At 40.4% G+C, this 16,974-nt stretch overlaps 1 protein-coding gene across 4 annotated transcripts in view; it reads right to left on the reverse strand.

Moving 5' to 3' along the window:
- The window catches only part of LOC121632102 (myosin-16), an 88,327-nt gene that overhangs the window by 20,618 nt on the left and 50,735 nt on the right, over nt 1-16,974 (reverse strand). For 3 of the 4 annotated variants that reach the window (XM_041973284.1, XM_041973285.1, XM_041973283.1), the window contains one exon: nt 6,487-6,543. In XM_041973284.1, the coding sequence (XP_041829218.1) occupies nt 6,487-6,543 (57 nt within the window). Of the gene's footprint in view, nt 1-6,486; nt 6,544-10,917; nt 10,979-16,974 lie in introns of those variants that run through there. The other variant, XM_041973286.1, reaches the window with a different exon arrangement.

A 16,974-nucleotide genomic window follows, 5' to 3' on the forward strand; every position in this document is an offset into this window, starting at 1 on the left:
CTTACATAAAAGAAAAGAAAGATTTAGCATAAAATAGTGAAATAAAAAGGTAATTAATGTTGAACAGTCTCTCAACACTGCAGAGCACACATGGAGAGAGGGTAAAGTGTTGGGCCTCTACATGCAGGACAGCCAGCCCTCTGCAGTAAAAACTCCATCTTTTACAGCTGCTTCACAAACAGATGTAGATGTTGAGACTAGTCTGCAAAAGCTGGAGTCTCAGGCCTCCCTGATGGCAGCAATGAGTCACAGCCCTCTATACATCTGAGAGGAAAACAGACTATTCTCACTCCCCCACCCCCACAACAAATCTCCTAAAGACTGAGCCCTGTTTCCTGTATCCACAGCCTGATTCTGTTCTCATTGCTCTGCTCTGCTGACTGAGTCACCAGCTCCTCGGGATCAACGCCTCCTGAACCGGCTCGCTCCCTTTCCCGTGTTAACAGCGGTCAGCGCCCTGTAAGAGTCCCGCTGGAGGAGACGAGGGGGTTCATCTTGTTCTGTAGAAGAGCGTGAAGGAGTAAGAGTGTACAAACATGCTGAGGTGTGTTTGCACAAGTGCTTTCCAGATCTCCAGACTTTAGGTCAACTAAAGCACAAGCTTAACTTAAATTATTTTCTCTTAAACGTACAAACAAGAAGGTGCAAAAGTCTTGAGACACCCCTCTTCGTTTAAATATTTGATTTCAAGCTGGCACATCGTCTTGCTGTCTTATAATCAATAGTTCAATAGATTACTGAAGGTTTAAAAGTTTTTTTTTCTTTTTTTTGTATAATTTGAGTTATTTTTATTTATTTACTGTTTTACTTTCTTAGTCTTTGGGTCAATTTGACCCGTTTTCAAAAGTTAATATACCATAAGTTTGGTTGTCACATAATTATCTAAAAAACTACCCTACATGGATTTTTATGCTCTTTGCTTGTTAATTTATGACTCAACTCTGGTTGAATTATGTATGTTCTGAGCTGCCTATTTTGCCGACTGTGACCTGGACAAGCTCATTTTCTACATATCAGTCGTCATTATCCAAAATAACTAATAATTTATGCTTTCTGTATTGAAAAACATTGTGTCATGTCATGTAATTTAGGTTTATTGTTAATAAATTAAGCATAACAAAGTAATGAGAAGTGTGAAAGAAGTATAAAATATGTGGTAATAGATTGGAATAAAGTTAAATTTATGTGACACAGAATGTTGTGACCATTTATACTTCAGCCTTTATAGACAGTGGAACTACGCAGGTCAGTTAGACCCGGGAGGAAAACAAGCGTGACTATATATCATAATGCATCTACATATTTCTTATGGTCAGAACTAGAACTCAAAATTATTCAAAATACACACTTTCTTTTACTCCATAATGAGGTATAATTTAATGTAAATCAGATTTATTATAAAACACATAACACAAATTTATGTTAAATTGTTTTGATGTGTTGGAAACAAGTTGATTGAAAGGTGTAATAGAGCAGCTCAGACTAAATATTGACTTTCAAGCTTGTAACTAATGAGTTATTTGGTTTTTGCCTTGTATGCTCTATTTTCATTCAGTCAGTCCAATGCAATAAATGTAATTCTTTCCTTTATATTTTAAACCACGTATCACTGGCCTATTTATCATTTAATCATTAAAAAAACATTTAGCTCAAGAGATGAACCAGTGCTGTCTAAGTCTGTATGAAAGAAGCATCATCTGCTCCATTTCTTTAGTTTAATACTTAAAAATATGTATTTAGTTATTTAAAAATATTTAAAAAGACAGACAAACATTTTACCTACAGCGTGATTCCTGAAAACCAGGCAAATCTCAGCCTGGTGTTCAGTGTGTCAACTGAACAAATGGAGGACAAAATAAATGTCAGGACTAAGAAACTATTGATAAACAGGATCTGAAAGAAATCCAGCAAAGACCTGAACCAGGACCTGAGAGATACATTGGGAGCTTCAGCTGAGACATCTGCTGTTGGATGAAGAAATGGTCTCCATGGAAACGTGGCTCTCAAGAAGCCATTCTTAATGAAGGGAAACAGGACAAAAGTCTGAGATATGTCACATGACACAAGAACTGGACTGAAGATCAGTGGAAACAGGTCTGATGGAGGGACGGATCCTCCCCAGAACCTGGACCTCAACATTACTGCAGCAGAGCGGGATCATCTGGACAGAGAACAGAACAACAGGTGGAAAACATCCAAAGAGGAGCCACAGAAAACCCTTCAAGCAGCCTGGAGAACTACTTCCAAAGACAACCTAAAGAAAGGAGTTTTTGTCTAAAAGGGTTCAGACTTCGATGAAGAATGAAGTTGCTCAGACCAAATATTCACTTTAAGGCTCCTAAAAAAGCAGAAACTGCACCTTTTTTCTGGGAAACCCTTAGTGCAAATATACATAAACCAGTCAAACCACTAAAAAAAAAAAAGAATGAGTAGGTTAGAAAACTGGTTGAATGTTGCTTTATGTGTGTGTGCTCCTCAGTGAGAAACCCGCTCTAATGTACACATGGGGAAAATGTTGGTGTGTCTGGCATTCCAGTTTGGAGAGGATCCAATGGAAAACAGTGCTGTCTGTCACCGTCTATCTCCTGATGCGATCTCCCCCCACTGTGACCTGAGGAGCAGAGCCCAACAATGGCGGGCTTGTCTAAAGCAGAGGTATGTTGCATCTGAGCTGCTGAACAGATAAAGACCTGCAGGTCTCTGCCTGCCTCTCTCACCGCTCCGCAGCTCTGAGGGGGGGTGGGAGGATGGAGTAGCACCATTAAGATACCACCCAGAGTGGGGAGAAGTGTGGAAAACACACCCTCAGGCCTGCCGTCACTCTATTCAACACTCGGGGTGAAATATGTTCCTCTGCATTTCTGCCTTTACTTACTGTAACATGGAAACTAGTCGTTTCTTAAGAGGGGAAGACTTAAACACACACAAAGTTTAAGAGTTTCTTGTTTGAACTAAGAAGCACTTAAAGTGCCCACCTTGAAAGAAAAGCTTTACACTGTAAACTCTAGCAAGATGGTTTTACCAAAAACAGATAAAGCAAACTTTGACCCCAAAAAAGTGAAGTTTTAGAACTGGACTGAGCTAAACTGATTGGGACAATATGAGTTTGTACATATCCATGTAAAGCCCTGTTTAGACGACACTGTCTCCATGCAAAATGTGAATAATTTTCCTTTGCATTTACACAACAGTGGAATAAAAACAATGTCGTAGAGCAGTGGTTCCCAACCTGGGGTCTGGGACCCCCCAGAGGGGTCCTCCTAAGAGCACTGCGGGTCCCTGAGGCGTTGACCATTCAGAGCCATTTGTGATTAATGTTCACACTATTTTAAGAAAAAACTTTGGCTTTACTGAAGGATAGGACTCAGTCAGAATATATTATTAATGGTGAAACTCTCACTTTTGAAAGCATAAAACCAAGAATGGTTTCAGCACGAGGTGGGGCAGGGGGTCCTTGGCTTTTCTGTATTAGCATGAGGGGGGTCCTCAAGGAAAATGGGTTGGGAACTGCTGTCGTAGAGGACCAGAAATGATGTGGTACACATCCTAGGCCTTTGGTGGGCGTTGAAACTTTGCAACGACACACCCAGGTGTGCAGCGCATGCTCATGGGACAAAACATATCACAACCAAAGCGTTATGTCAACCGCTAGTTATCTGGCGTATGTAACCTATGCGTCTCAGGTGACGGCATCAATACTCTATCAGAAACAAGTTTTGCTTCAACAGACCATAAAATCAAAAAAGTTTAGCAGCACAAACACGGAGGATCACTATTGTTGTTTTTGCAAGGTCTGAGTACACAAGTAGAAGATGACGTGAAAGACGTCATCTTTACCAAACGATTACACGTCCAGATTACACTGACAGGACTCGCCCTGTGAGAACATTTCACTCTGGAGGCCATTGTCAAATCTTTGCGGTTTTATCCACCCAAAACTCTATTACCGTGGAAACAAGATGCCAGAACACAGCAAAGCTTTTGCATTTTACTGTCTCGGCGTTGTGGTGTAAACAGGACCTAAATTAGGCTGCATTCACATGTGGATAGTCCGCTAGACTCGATACGAATGGGGACTTGGTTCATTTGGGGGGGGGGTGCAACATTCTTTCAGACTGAGATTGTGTTTACACTGCACTATTCAAGTGAACTGGACCCTTTAAATAACGTGTTTCACACCTTGTTAAAGCCATAATTGCACCTAGAAATCGTCAAGAAGAAGACGAGCCAATCAATGATAAAGGAAACTTTCTCATTTATTGGTTAATGCAGAGCAACTTTTGTTTCCACCACATAACAAATAAACATGGAGCTGCATCAGATCCTAACGGTCTTGGGGGATCAGGTTTCTATCCGAACTTTTATAGAGTTCTTCCACGTCTGACCGTGAGCCATTTGTCCTGTCGAAAGCCACCTATTGTCCCATCGGAGTATGTTTTGGTTGTGTTTACCCACAATGACATGCGCTGAACCCACAATGTACTCTGTTTATGTATCTGGTCCACTTGAAGTGCACCAAGATCCACGTTTGTAGATCCGCTTTTTTGAATCAGAGTTCATTTACATATTCACAATTACTCAAAGGAAGCGGACTTGTCACGACACGGACTAGGATTTGAATAAAGGATTGCGACATCGAGCAATAATTGATGCACTTATGGCCATTTAAAGAAAAACAATAAGGTTATTTGGCCAGTCCGAACGGGTCTCACATGCTTGTTCTTTACTTCTTTATAGTAGGGATGTGTGGTGTTGCAGAAAATTGTGTGATTTCCCACCTCCAAGGTAAACGTTCATGTCGTCCATGGTGTCAAGTGTCCTGTGAGAACCTCTCTTACCAGATGGCTTCATGCCTGTGCCACCAGACGTAATGTTAATGTTTCAGAGTAAAACGAGACTCAAAATCTGAACCTAGTGTTTTATTTTTAAAATCTACCGTATCAACATGCTTTTCATTGACTGACGTAGTTTCCAAGCAGCAAAAATAGATATTTTTATAGAAGTGGAGCATCACAGTCCTTCAGAAATGCTTCAGAAACGCTTCAGAAATGCTTCAGAAACACTTCAGAAATGCTTCGGAAACTCTTCAGAAATGCTTCAGAAACGCTTCAGAAATGCTTCAGAAACGCTTCAGAAACACTGTGTGGCATGCCTGGTGGAAGCATTGTCACTGACTAGAGCTGCTGTGAGCAGCTGCGAAGCTGCTGAACAACCTCTCTGTGGCTTCTGCGTTCGGTGGAACAGAGGGGTTAGAGGTGATGCTTCACATGATGATGTTTACCTTAAACAATTAACCCAAGTAGTTTTTCTTTGCAGCAGAAACTCGGTGTGGACTTAATCTTTGCTAAACGAATGTCAGACCACCACGGACCTCTCTGTTATGCTGCCTCTACAATTATGTTTAAAAACAGTGCTGAAAATAATGACCATTAGTACAGGTTAATAGGATCAGTTGTTTACATATCTTGAAAAATAAAGGCATGAAAGTTGTTCAGCAGTAACTGGAGAGCAGTCACATGACACAAGTAACTGAAAATCATTATTTTAATCTTCATCATCATCATCATTCTAGTAGGTAATGTGTATTTTTATGTCTAGAACATGTTGTCGCCACACTGAAAAAACGGTGAAAGGTGGATTATTACTGATAGGAAGTCATAATAGAGACCAGAACACGTTTTCATTTCTGTTTAACTGAGAACTGGTTTCCTCACCAGGAGATTTGGAGGTAGAGTTCATCAAGGGTGACATTAAATGCATTATTTGCATTTCATTCTTTCTCAGTTTTTATCATTACCACAGTGAGGAACAAAAATAAGAAAGAAAACTACTCATCTTATTTACACTGATCCAACTTATGTATATCAATTTATTCAACCTTTAGTACTCCAAAGAACGCCTGATTTCTGTAAGATGAGTGTTAATAACTGGATTAAAATGAAGTAGTATGTATTAAATATATTCTATTAAAGCCAGTCTTATATTTTACAGTGATTTTACAGTGTATGTGATGCAGACATGCTCTTCTGGAAACTTTTTAACAATGTTTGGACACTTTTTGTGTTTAGAAATAAAAAAAACTGCTTCTATGTGGATTAGAAGACAGAGGGTGTGTCAGGAATAGAGATATCAGGAAAAATTAAGAAAAAGGAAAGAGGGGAAAGGATATCAGAGCTCCCTCTGTGCCCCTGGGGTTGCCCCGTTTCTTAATCAAAAACACAGGGTCTCCCCCAGGCCCGGTTTATTATCACAGGTGCAGATAGTTTGAGGTACCAGCACAAACACCCCACCGGCTGCCAACACATTCCCCACCCTTCCTCCTCTTCTGGTTTCTCTCCAGTCCACAAAATTTTAGTCAACACATGAGGTCAGGATGAACAGCTCGGCTTAATCTGCCCTGCAGCATGACGGATTTGAGGCTCATCCCATCTTTGAAGAAAGACAAGATGCAACACACTGCCTTACATTTCTGTACTGATACTGTACCTTTGCTCTCATGGCCCGCTCAGCCTCCAGCTCCTCCTCCAGCTCCTCAATGCGAGCCTGCAGACAGAGAGATGGGAATGGATTTGAATGCACCAAACTGTGAGCAGAATATTACGCTGTGCTTTCACAACGACCGTATCATTACGACAGAGAACAAAAGTGGCGACACCTCCACAGGCTGTTTGCTATTTCAGGGCAGAGTCTGTGTGTGGTTAGCGCTGCCTCAGACGCTCTGCTTTCTCTGGAGAGCTGGCACAGCTCAGGCTTTTTCCCTCAGGTAGCAATTTACAGAAAGAATGTCCTTTGGCCACGGTCATTATCTGTATTCTGACCCAAGTCTGGGTGTGCTGCATCCGGTCAGAGAGACCAGAAAGCATCGCTGCCATTTTCATGACATTCGAGGAATTTGTCTCCTGTTTTTGTAACATGGTTTTTGGTTTTAGAGGCCTTGCTGGAAGTCAGTGATGCATCAGGGTCAGAGATTTAAAAACCAGTAAATAAAAGTTTAACAGTGAAGGAAAAGAAATGTATTTTAGAGGTGGAATGAAGGATTTGGATTCAAGAGGCAGGAAATAATATCATGCAATATCAACTTTACGTCATGAAAGTCCTGGAGAGACTCTTACTGGCTCACCTCAGCAAGCAGGTGAACACCTTTCAGGACCCATTACAGTTTGCATACCGTAATGGGCTTGGGGTTGAAGATGCCATCATATACCTGCTTCAGAGAGCCCACTCTCATCTGGACCAGTCAGGCAGCACTTTGAGGGTCATGTTCTTTGATTTCTCAAGTGCTTTTAATACGATTCAGCCTGCTCTGCTGTGTGAGAAGCTGCAGAAATTCCAGGTGGATCCCTCCACAACCACCTGGATTTACGACTACCTCACAAACAGACCACAGTTTGTGAGACTGAAAGGTTGTGTGTCTGAGATGGTGGTCAGCTGCACTGGAACACCACAAGGGACTGTACTTTCACCATTTCTATTCACGCTGTACACCTCAGACTTCCAGTACAACTCTGAGTTCTGTCATCTGCAGAAATACTCTGATGACTCAGCAGTTGTTGGGTGTATCAGTGATGGACAAGAAGCAGAGTACAGAGAACTGGTCGGTCAGTTTGTGAAATGGTGCGGTGACAATCATCTCATCTTGAATACCAAGAAAACAAAGGAGATGATTGTTGACTTCAGGAGGAACAAGAACACACATAGAAGTGTTTACATCATGGGAGAGGAGGTGGAGGTGGTGGAGGAATACAAGTACCTTGGAGTTCAGCTGGACAACAGACTTGAGTGGAAAAGCAACACTGAGTACATTTACAAGAAAGGTCAGAGCAGACTCTACTTCTTAAGGAAGCTGAGATCTTTTAACGTCTGCACCAAAATGTTGCAAATGTTCTACAGGTCTGTTGTTGAAAGTGCAATCAGCTTTGCAGCAATCTGCTGGGGCAGCGGCATCAGAACCAGAGACTTGAAAAGAATTAACAAACTGATCAAGAAAGCCGGTTCTGTGCTTGGAGTAACTCTGGAGCCGCTGGAGTTGATCATCAAAAAAAGAATTCTGTACAAGCTGACGAAGATAATGGAAGATCCTTCACACCCTCTACACAACGCCGTGACGAAACAACAGAGTGTGTTCAGTGGGAGGCTTGTTCAAGTCCGATGCAAGACAGAGAGATACAGAAGATCCTTCCTTCCAGCAGCTATCAGGCTGAAGAACAAAGCCCTTAATTAATTAATGTGATTGTTTTACTTTACTAAAAAAAAAAAAAAAAAAAAAAAAAAAAAAAAAAAAAAAAAAAAAAAAAGATTACTACTACTACAATATTGAATTTCCCTTTGGGATTAATAAAGTATTTTTCATTCATTCATTCATTTCATTCATTCATTTATCTCTCCCAACTTCACCTTCACATCATTGTTCAACAGTGATAATAAAGGCGATTGATTTGATTCTGCATATGTTTCCCCTAAAAATGGGAATTTAAAAAAAGATGTTATCTTAATGAAATGAGCTAATAATGTTTGATCTGCACCATGTTATATGTTTTATATGCTGTTTTGGAATCTAATCAATTTTTTTCCAGTTGGCAGCTTAAAGTTTGAATATCCTATTTGTTCCTGAATGCAGCACTATCCCGAACCTTCCAGTACAAAAACAAACTGGGTAAAACAATTTCCATTTTAGCAAAAGTTGATATTAGCCTTTTAAAACTAAAACCATATGATGGAGGAATTCCTGAGGAATTATTATCTGGTGTTTTGGTCATTATGGTACACCATCTGCAGGGTGGCGTTTCAACAACCTGGATTAGTTTAATAACTCAAAAGCAAACCATACCTAAAAGAGGAATCAGTACCAGCAATCTGACAAACTAATGTTTGAGCATAAACTCAGTTTGGTGTGTAGTAGTCTGAGCTGTTAGTCTGGGGACCATATGCTTTGTCAGAGGGTAAAAGTTTAGTTTAAGGGTTATTAAGTGGAGTTTGTGGCCATATTTACATATGCACGTTCACTTGCATCTAAAGACACATCCTGTAGAAAACAAAGTGGGGAGTGCAGGTTAAGAGTCTCATTTTGCACCCTGAGCTCAGCTGCTATGAAAACACATAATGGTAAAAATATAATCAGTTATATAAAATATAACTGAATCTTTCTGGTATTCTGATTATGTGATGAAGCATTTAGTCACAGACATTTGATAAGGACCTTAAGAAAGAGCATGAATTTGTGCAAAAAGAGCAAAATACACCTCCTTTACATGGCTTTAAACATCCTTAAACTAAATATACTATGTAGGATTTTCATTTACAGTTTATTCCTTTTCTGCTTTAAACTGCATCATATTATATCATAAAAAATAAAATAATATATATAAAATCATAATAATAAATAATTTTGACTCCCTCAACACAAAACTCTTTTTCATATGAATCCAATTGATCAATAAATAATCTCATGGCACTTTTAAAGAGATTCAGTCCAATTCATTGTCATAGCATTATAATCCAAATAAAACAAATCTATTATATGATCCACATCAACTAAATCATAAAAGATCTTTTTCTGTCTAAGCCAACAGATTGCATCAAATCTTCCATCCTGAGCTGCACGAGGAGGCGGATGAGAGTGGAGAGGTCAGTTCTTCTAAATGAAAAGATAGATTAAAACATAACATGTATCTTACTCATTCATGTAAAAAAACGCATCACTTCCAGTTACAGAAATGAATTGTGTCTCTGTGTTTCCATCCAAGCTGGAAAAAGTGCATGTGAATTTTATTATATACAATCAGGCTAACTGGGACAGTAACTGGTTTACATGACAAGTTAAAATTTTACACACATTAAACCCATTAAAATAACACACTATTATGTATTTTACAATCCAACAACTCATTTTAGCTCCAATCTAGCCAAACCATGATGCTGTTTACAAATAAAAACTAGACATGATCATTTAACTCTGTTATTTACTGTTGTGTAAACAACCATAAACTCGTGGCTTGGATCCAGCTGCTGTGAAAAGAGTTGTAAATTCATGATTTAAAAGGGAGCTTTACAACTGCATTTCTGTGGCATTTTGAATGAGAAATAGCATTTTGTCAAAAACATTTGCTAAAGACCTCAAAAAATTGCACAAATTTGAAACAAATGGCAAAATATAGCAGTAAAACAGACTCATCTCTTAATAAAAACAGTTGTTACGGCCATGTTATTCATGATTACTGTCTAGATTTATACTTTGTTTTCTTCCAGCTTTAAACTGCATCCACATAGAATAGAATAGAATAGAATAGAATAGAATAGAATAGAAATACTTTATTAATCCCTTTGGAGACTCCTCAGGGAAATAGCTCCACACAAACAACCCCATGATGCCACATGTGAATAAACAGCATTTTGGCACATTTTGAGCATTTTAATAACTTTATATTTCTAACACCACTAATGAAAATCTGTCTAATGATTATGCACTCCTACTATTATCTTCCTGGATTCTCCTCAGTCAGAATTCTTTAACATAATATAAATCTGACATGATAATCACCCTGCAGAGAATTTCTCTTCCACTAAACTCCTGCCAAAGCTGTAGTTTATACTGCTGATAAAAATTTATTGCTTGCTTCCCAGCACGGCTGCATCCTACCAAGTCGTGTCATGTTCTGTGCTATCTTCAGTGTCTATCTACGTCTCGGTGTCAGGAAGTTGTGTCTGACATGGCGTGTAGCCCAGGGCCACTCGCAGCAATAACACCTCCACCTCACGGATGTGCTGGAAGCCAGCTACATGCCACACAAAAACAAACTCTCACGCCTTATAAATAAACACCAATTTGTACCATCTTTGATCCTTTACATTTGTTTTCAGTTTCTAGCCACAAAAGGAGAAAAGGCAAACTGAAGCCCAGAGTTATGAATGAAAACTCACATGCCAGCGGAGCGTCTCTGCAGAGAGAGCAGCCATGGTGAGGCAGCAGCAGCCCGACTGACTGAATGACTTGACTGACTTAACTGCCACCCCCCACCCCCCCCGCCCCACCACACACACACACACACACACACACACAGCTTCCACGCCGAACCCCTTCGGCATGTTACCGTCCACACCCCCTTGAGCATGCACTGCCTCTTCATGTCTCTGACAGCTCCTCTCTCACATATCTGCTTCTTGTTAAATTCCTACTTTCCACAGAGTCAGACCAGCCTGATGAAGACTGTGGACCTAAAATAACAGTATTACTGAGTCTGAGACTTTATACATTGGTTTTGAGCTTTCATTGGGTGACTTGGAAGGAAATAACCAAGTTGTTTGGTTGGATCTCCATTATTGTACATGCGTAAGATTTCCTTTTTTCCCCTGCAGCAGCACTCTGAAACCGTAATAATTATTGATAAATTGCAGTCAGATGTGGCCTCATTGCTGATGTGTTCTAGCTTGTGTTAGAGGGCACGTTCAGCAGCGTGGGCGGTATATCCGGTGGGATCCCTAAAACACAGTGGTTAGAAGGTGCAGCATTTCAGCACCCTGCCCACGTGTATCACCACATACACATGACATAGCAGCAGGTCAAGCTGCACATCAAGCTGTATGTTCTGTGACAGATCGGGTGGAGCTGGTCCTGAACTGCAGGTAATGTTGGTGAAGTCATGAGTTGATCCGTGTTCAGAGCAGGTGCATCTTGTACATAATAATAATGATACATTTCATTTATAGAACACTTTTCAAGACATGCAAAAAGTCATAAAAAATGCAAAACAAAGTGGGAAAAATCATCCTCATCCTCCAGATAGATCATCTCAACTCTAGCAGGTAAATGGCTTGTTTCACCTTGGTAAATGGTAAATGGTCCGTATTTTTATAGCACTTTACTGTGCCTGGAACAATACCCAAAGCGCTTTACATCATATTCACACACTGATGGCGGAAGCTGCCATGCAAGGCGCTCAACCACGACCCATCAGAAGCAATTAGGGGTTCGGTGTCTTGCCCAAGAACACCTCGACATGAACCCGACTTGGCCGAGGACCGGCAACCCTCGGGTTACAAGATGAGCACTCTACCTTGCTGAGCCACGCCGCCCCTTTATCTGAGCAGTAGTCACTCTTATTTGCACCTCATAGTTGGGTTCGTTTAAGTTTAAAAGTTCCAAAACCTTTGACAGTTTTAAATTTTGTAGAAAAATAATCCCACGAGATCCTAAATCCCAAAACCTTTGACACCTAGCATAACTGAAACTATGCGTTATACTAGTGGAACCTAATGTTGCCATGATTACATTTACTCTTCTGATGATCAAAAGATGCATGCAATCATATTTTTCTCATTATATTTCAGTAGTAAACCTCTAGGAGAATACATATACAAAATACCTTAGTTATATCTGTTAATTAAGGTATTTTACTAACTTTGTCTTTTACACATTTGAAGCAAACATCTCCTTCCAGAGGTGTAGGAAGACACCCGGTCATGTAATCATTCACACAAATTACATGAAAGTAATTTATTTAGATGAGACAACTTATTCTTTATTTTAAACTTACATTAGCTGCCCAAAACAAGCCTTTCAGAGCTTCCAGAAGTTAAAAAAAAACAAACAAACAAATGTCTGGCACCAAGTGGGATTAAACTGGTTAAGACCAGTTTAGCTACAACAAAACCAGCTATTTTTCATTTTCCGTCTGGTGTTTTTCCTCCTGGAGCAGCATTTCTGTAACAGTTTAGTAACCGTGCTGCTCTGTTACTTCCACTATCAGTGAAGACTGCGACAGAAACAGCTGTTAAACTTTCCTGCTTCTGGCTCTAAACTGAGGTTGTGAGGCGAGGTGATTCCTCCTGGGCTGAAGCTGCAGCTAGCTTCGGGGTGAACTCCCTTTACTTTACCCAGCAGTGGTGAGGCAGACTCAAGACTCTGCTGTAACCAGTGGAGCTGCAGCATTTATAGCTGAAGCTTGTAGCAGAAACTGGACATTTGCTACTAAACAAGCCGTTTTTATTTAGCAACACTTATTCTGCTCCAACACCCAGCTCTGACTCAGACCTGTGCTACCTGTCAGACACTCCCAGTAACACAAGGCTGTAAACAGCTCTGCACAATGAAACACAACTCTTCTCCAAACAAAGAAAACGTCAAGAATAGCAACGAACAATGAACACCACTCACAAAAGTTAGGCTTCTTTGTATGATATCATAATGAACCTATAATAATCAACAACCTTTACAGGTGAACTTAAATAGACTTTATCTAAACTTTTGAAAGCACATGTAAAACTTTTCAGTGTTTAAGTGCCGCAGAACATGATGTTCTCTAGCAAGATGATTAACCACAAAGGAAGAGTCTGAACCATGAATAGAAGCCTAAATGTTCTGGTTCAGTGACAACTTGTACCTGAACAGTCCTCTTCATCATCCTCTTCACATTTAGACATGATCAGACCAACATGACAAATAGCTCATGGCAAGTTTATGACACACGGATGTTTCATGTTGTGGTACACACACCACTGTTGGTAGATTTGTCGATCCGATACCATGTGCGTGTACTCCTGTATTCATAAAAGTGCTCTGATACTACAAAACTATACCATGCCAATGTGAAAAAACCAGTGCTGTCAAACTTAACTCGTTAATGCAAAGAGATTAATCTGTGGAACTGATGCACATTTTTACATGCATTAACACATATACCATTAAAGACCACTAAATCAGGTGAAAAGTCCAAGGCTGACGCCCATGTTAGCAAACACAACATTTTAGCACTACTAGCTGATCACAGATCAGCCCTGCTCTCCAAGCTCAACACGTCCTCCCAAAAACTTAACAACAAAGTGGACAGAGTCCAAGCAAGCATCGATAGCCATCACAGCAGACCGTCATCCCTAGAAGAAAAACCTGATACTGTTCACCAGCAGCTGGAGGAGCTAGAAACTTTATGGACTCAGCTTCAAACTGATAACAGGAAGCTAAAGGCTAAGCTAATTGACCTGGAGAGGAGAAACATATACTGCAACGTTCGGCAGATTGAGTCCCCCGAGGGAATGAAGGTCGACCCTCAAACCAGGACTTGTTATCCTCTGCTTCCACCACTTCCAGACAAGAGAAAGGCTGGTCCGGGAGGCTTGGAGGAGAGGTAAGATGCTTAACCAGGATAATTCATTCAGAGTTTATGAAGACTACTCCTCAGAGGTGTTTGACCAGAGGAAGAAATATAAGAAAGTGATGTTGTCCCTTTATAATATGGGACTGAAGCCTCTCACCTGTACCCCGCCAGGCTTCGCATCACCCAGCTGGACGTCTCCCTTGTCAGTGACTGAGGCAAAAAAGTTCATCCAAGGATGTGGTAGAACCTCCTGAATGTTTACTTGATCAGTTCTGTGGTTAAAAATATAATCGGACCTGAAGATGATCAGTGTTTGTTATGTGTAATAATAGCTACCTTATATTTAAGTGTTAACCGCAGTCATTATTAATATTCTCCTTTTTTATTTTTTATTTTATTTATATTTTTCTCTACCTAACATTTTTATTTAATTCTATTTAACACAGTTATTACCACATTCAAATCCAAATTTGGTATTATCTCCGTAAAAGAACCTTCTTTTGGGCATGTAGGTGCTTTGTGACAGCGGTGAACAGAATCCACCAAAAAAAAAGGACATTATCCTCCTTATTTCTGAAGATTCTGACAGTTTTCCAGCCTTACATTTAGAGCAGTGTTTCTCAATCCTGCTCCTCGGGGACCACTGCCCTGCACGTTTTAGAGGTATTCCTCTTGAACACACCTGACTCAAATTAATGGCTCATTAGCAGGCTTGCAAAGAACTTGACGAGCAGTTCAATTAATCTCAGGTGTGCAGGAGTTGGAAAAAACATGCAGAGCAGGGGTTCCTGAGGACCAGCATTGAGAAACACTGATTTAGAGGGTGCTGCAGGATGACGGTACTCGGTTTTGGCAAGTACTGAAATGTAAGTACTTGTACTTGGTTTGTAAAAATGTGGTATTGGTGCATCTCTAGTTGCTGCCATTTGATTGGCTGGTTAGATATTTAATGCAAACAAGCTGAACGGGTGATTGATTTGCAAAAACTTTTGAGCATTGACCAAAAACCAGCTTTTATTTTCTTGTGCACAAACAAAGGGCAAAACCTTAGATATTTTTAATACCATATTGGCCTGACTGAGTAAAAACACTCCCGTAAAAACAACTACTTAATGCTAACAGTAAAGATTGTTCATCAAAGATACTGTTGCTGAATTTCTTGCTGAAATGAAATTATATGACTAATGATTTATTAGTGTTATAGTGACTGCATTGAAACATAAGAGCAAGCCAACATGGCTCAACCCAACAGAGAACATATAAAGAGGATTATTGGATGCCTGTGTGTGGCAGAGTTTTATGACCTCCAGCAAAACATCTGCTGCAGGGTCAGGATCAGCTTTATCTTCTCAGATTGTGATGACCCCTTACAGCACTGAGACTCAGGGTAACTGCTTTACGACCGTCTAATAAAAGCACTAAAGAGCCTGAGTCTGTTGTAAGGAATCAGGACCGCGGGCCTGCACTCCCTTTAAGCCAACTGCTTTGAATTATGACCAGCAAAGAGAGAGAGAGGCGGCTTCATCATTCACAACAGACAAAGCCTCCACTTTGCTGATACATTTGGTGCAAACTTTACGTCACGGACCAGACGTCAGTGGGCGACAGGCAGCTGGCCGGCCTGTCCACCTGCATCTCTATCAGTAGGAGTGTACACACACAAGCATAAAGCCTCATTGTGAGACAGGGGGAAAGTAAAGCTACAGTAAATGCGAAAACATGTCCACCATCAAAGATGCATGGATCACTTTTCACTGCTACCTAAAGGCACAAAGATGCTTTTCATCCCTTTGCTGACAAAACTCTGGAGGAAACCTTGGCAAAGAAGCACCACTTGAAACTCCAGAAAACCTGCAGAACAGTCTGTGGACTCAGACAAAACACATTATCTGCAACATGCATCAGTGACGCAGATAAAAAGCTCTCAGACTTGCTCGATTTTATCTGGATGGCACAGTGAGATGCACAGGAAAAGCCATAGTATAAACTTCACAAACTCTGAGTCGTATAATCCAAACAAACGATGCTGCTCCAGTCCTAATGACAGAATGATTATATGCTACGATTAAAGTCTTTCAGAGCTGGAATACTGCAAGATAGTGATTTCAATGGCAGTATCTCTGGAGGTTTTCCGCTCTGCTCAGCAGTTTATAATCAGTTTATAATAGTACCCACTAATTTCTCCTCAGTTTGGTTGCTATTTGAGTTTTCCTGTGCCACTGTCAAGGCCACAGCAGTTCCAGTCAATATGCAAGTCATAGACATTTTGAAACTCTGGTTCTGCTAAGATTTATGCTTAGTGTGCTTCCAATTATCTCCTTCCCTTCAAAAGTAAGAGATCTAAGGTGCCTGTTTGCTTTGACATAAACTGTTTGCAAGCTTGACTTACTTGCTAACTACTTTAAGCAGTCCTGTCACATGAAATATAAAACCCACTAACACCCTCTGACATCTGGATTTTATCTTCATTGGAAAAAGCAACGAATGGCATCCAGTCCCTGGTAAAAATGACTCTGGAGGTCTGGATGTTTAAGAGCCACACAAACATGAAATCTAGGTAAAAAAAAAATGCAAATATTGGCTATTTTTTCTGCATCAGACTGCTGGCCAACAGCAGCTATTATGGAGGTGACACAGGCTTGTTTTTCTTGGTTGCTAACACAGCCACATGTAGCAGCTGTCCTCATTGAAGCTGCATTAAAACATCATCCAGTCTCGGTAGAGCTTGAGGAGAAAACAGAGAAAATAGACCCAGCAGTGAGGGAAGGTGGCTCAGTAGCTGGGTATACAACATTACTCTTCATTTCCTTGTACAATTATACAAAAGTAGGAGAAAAGTTTGGCATTCCAGTGGATTGCAGGTGGGACGCTATGGGTGTTTCTGCAA

This window comes from Melanotaenia boesemani, chromosome 21 (genome assembly GCF_017639745.1).
Source record: "Melanotaenia boesemani isolate fMelBoe1 chromosome 21, fMelBoe1.pri, whole genome shotgun sequence".
Taxonomy (NCBI): Eukaryota; Metazoa; Chordata; class Actinopteri; order Atheriniformes; family Melanotaeniidae; genus Melanotaenia; species Melanotaenia boesemani.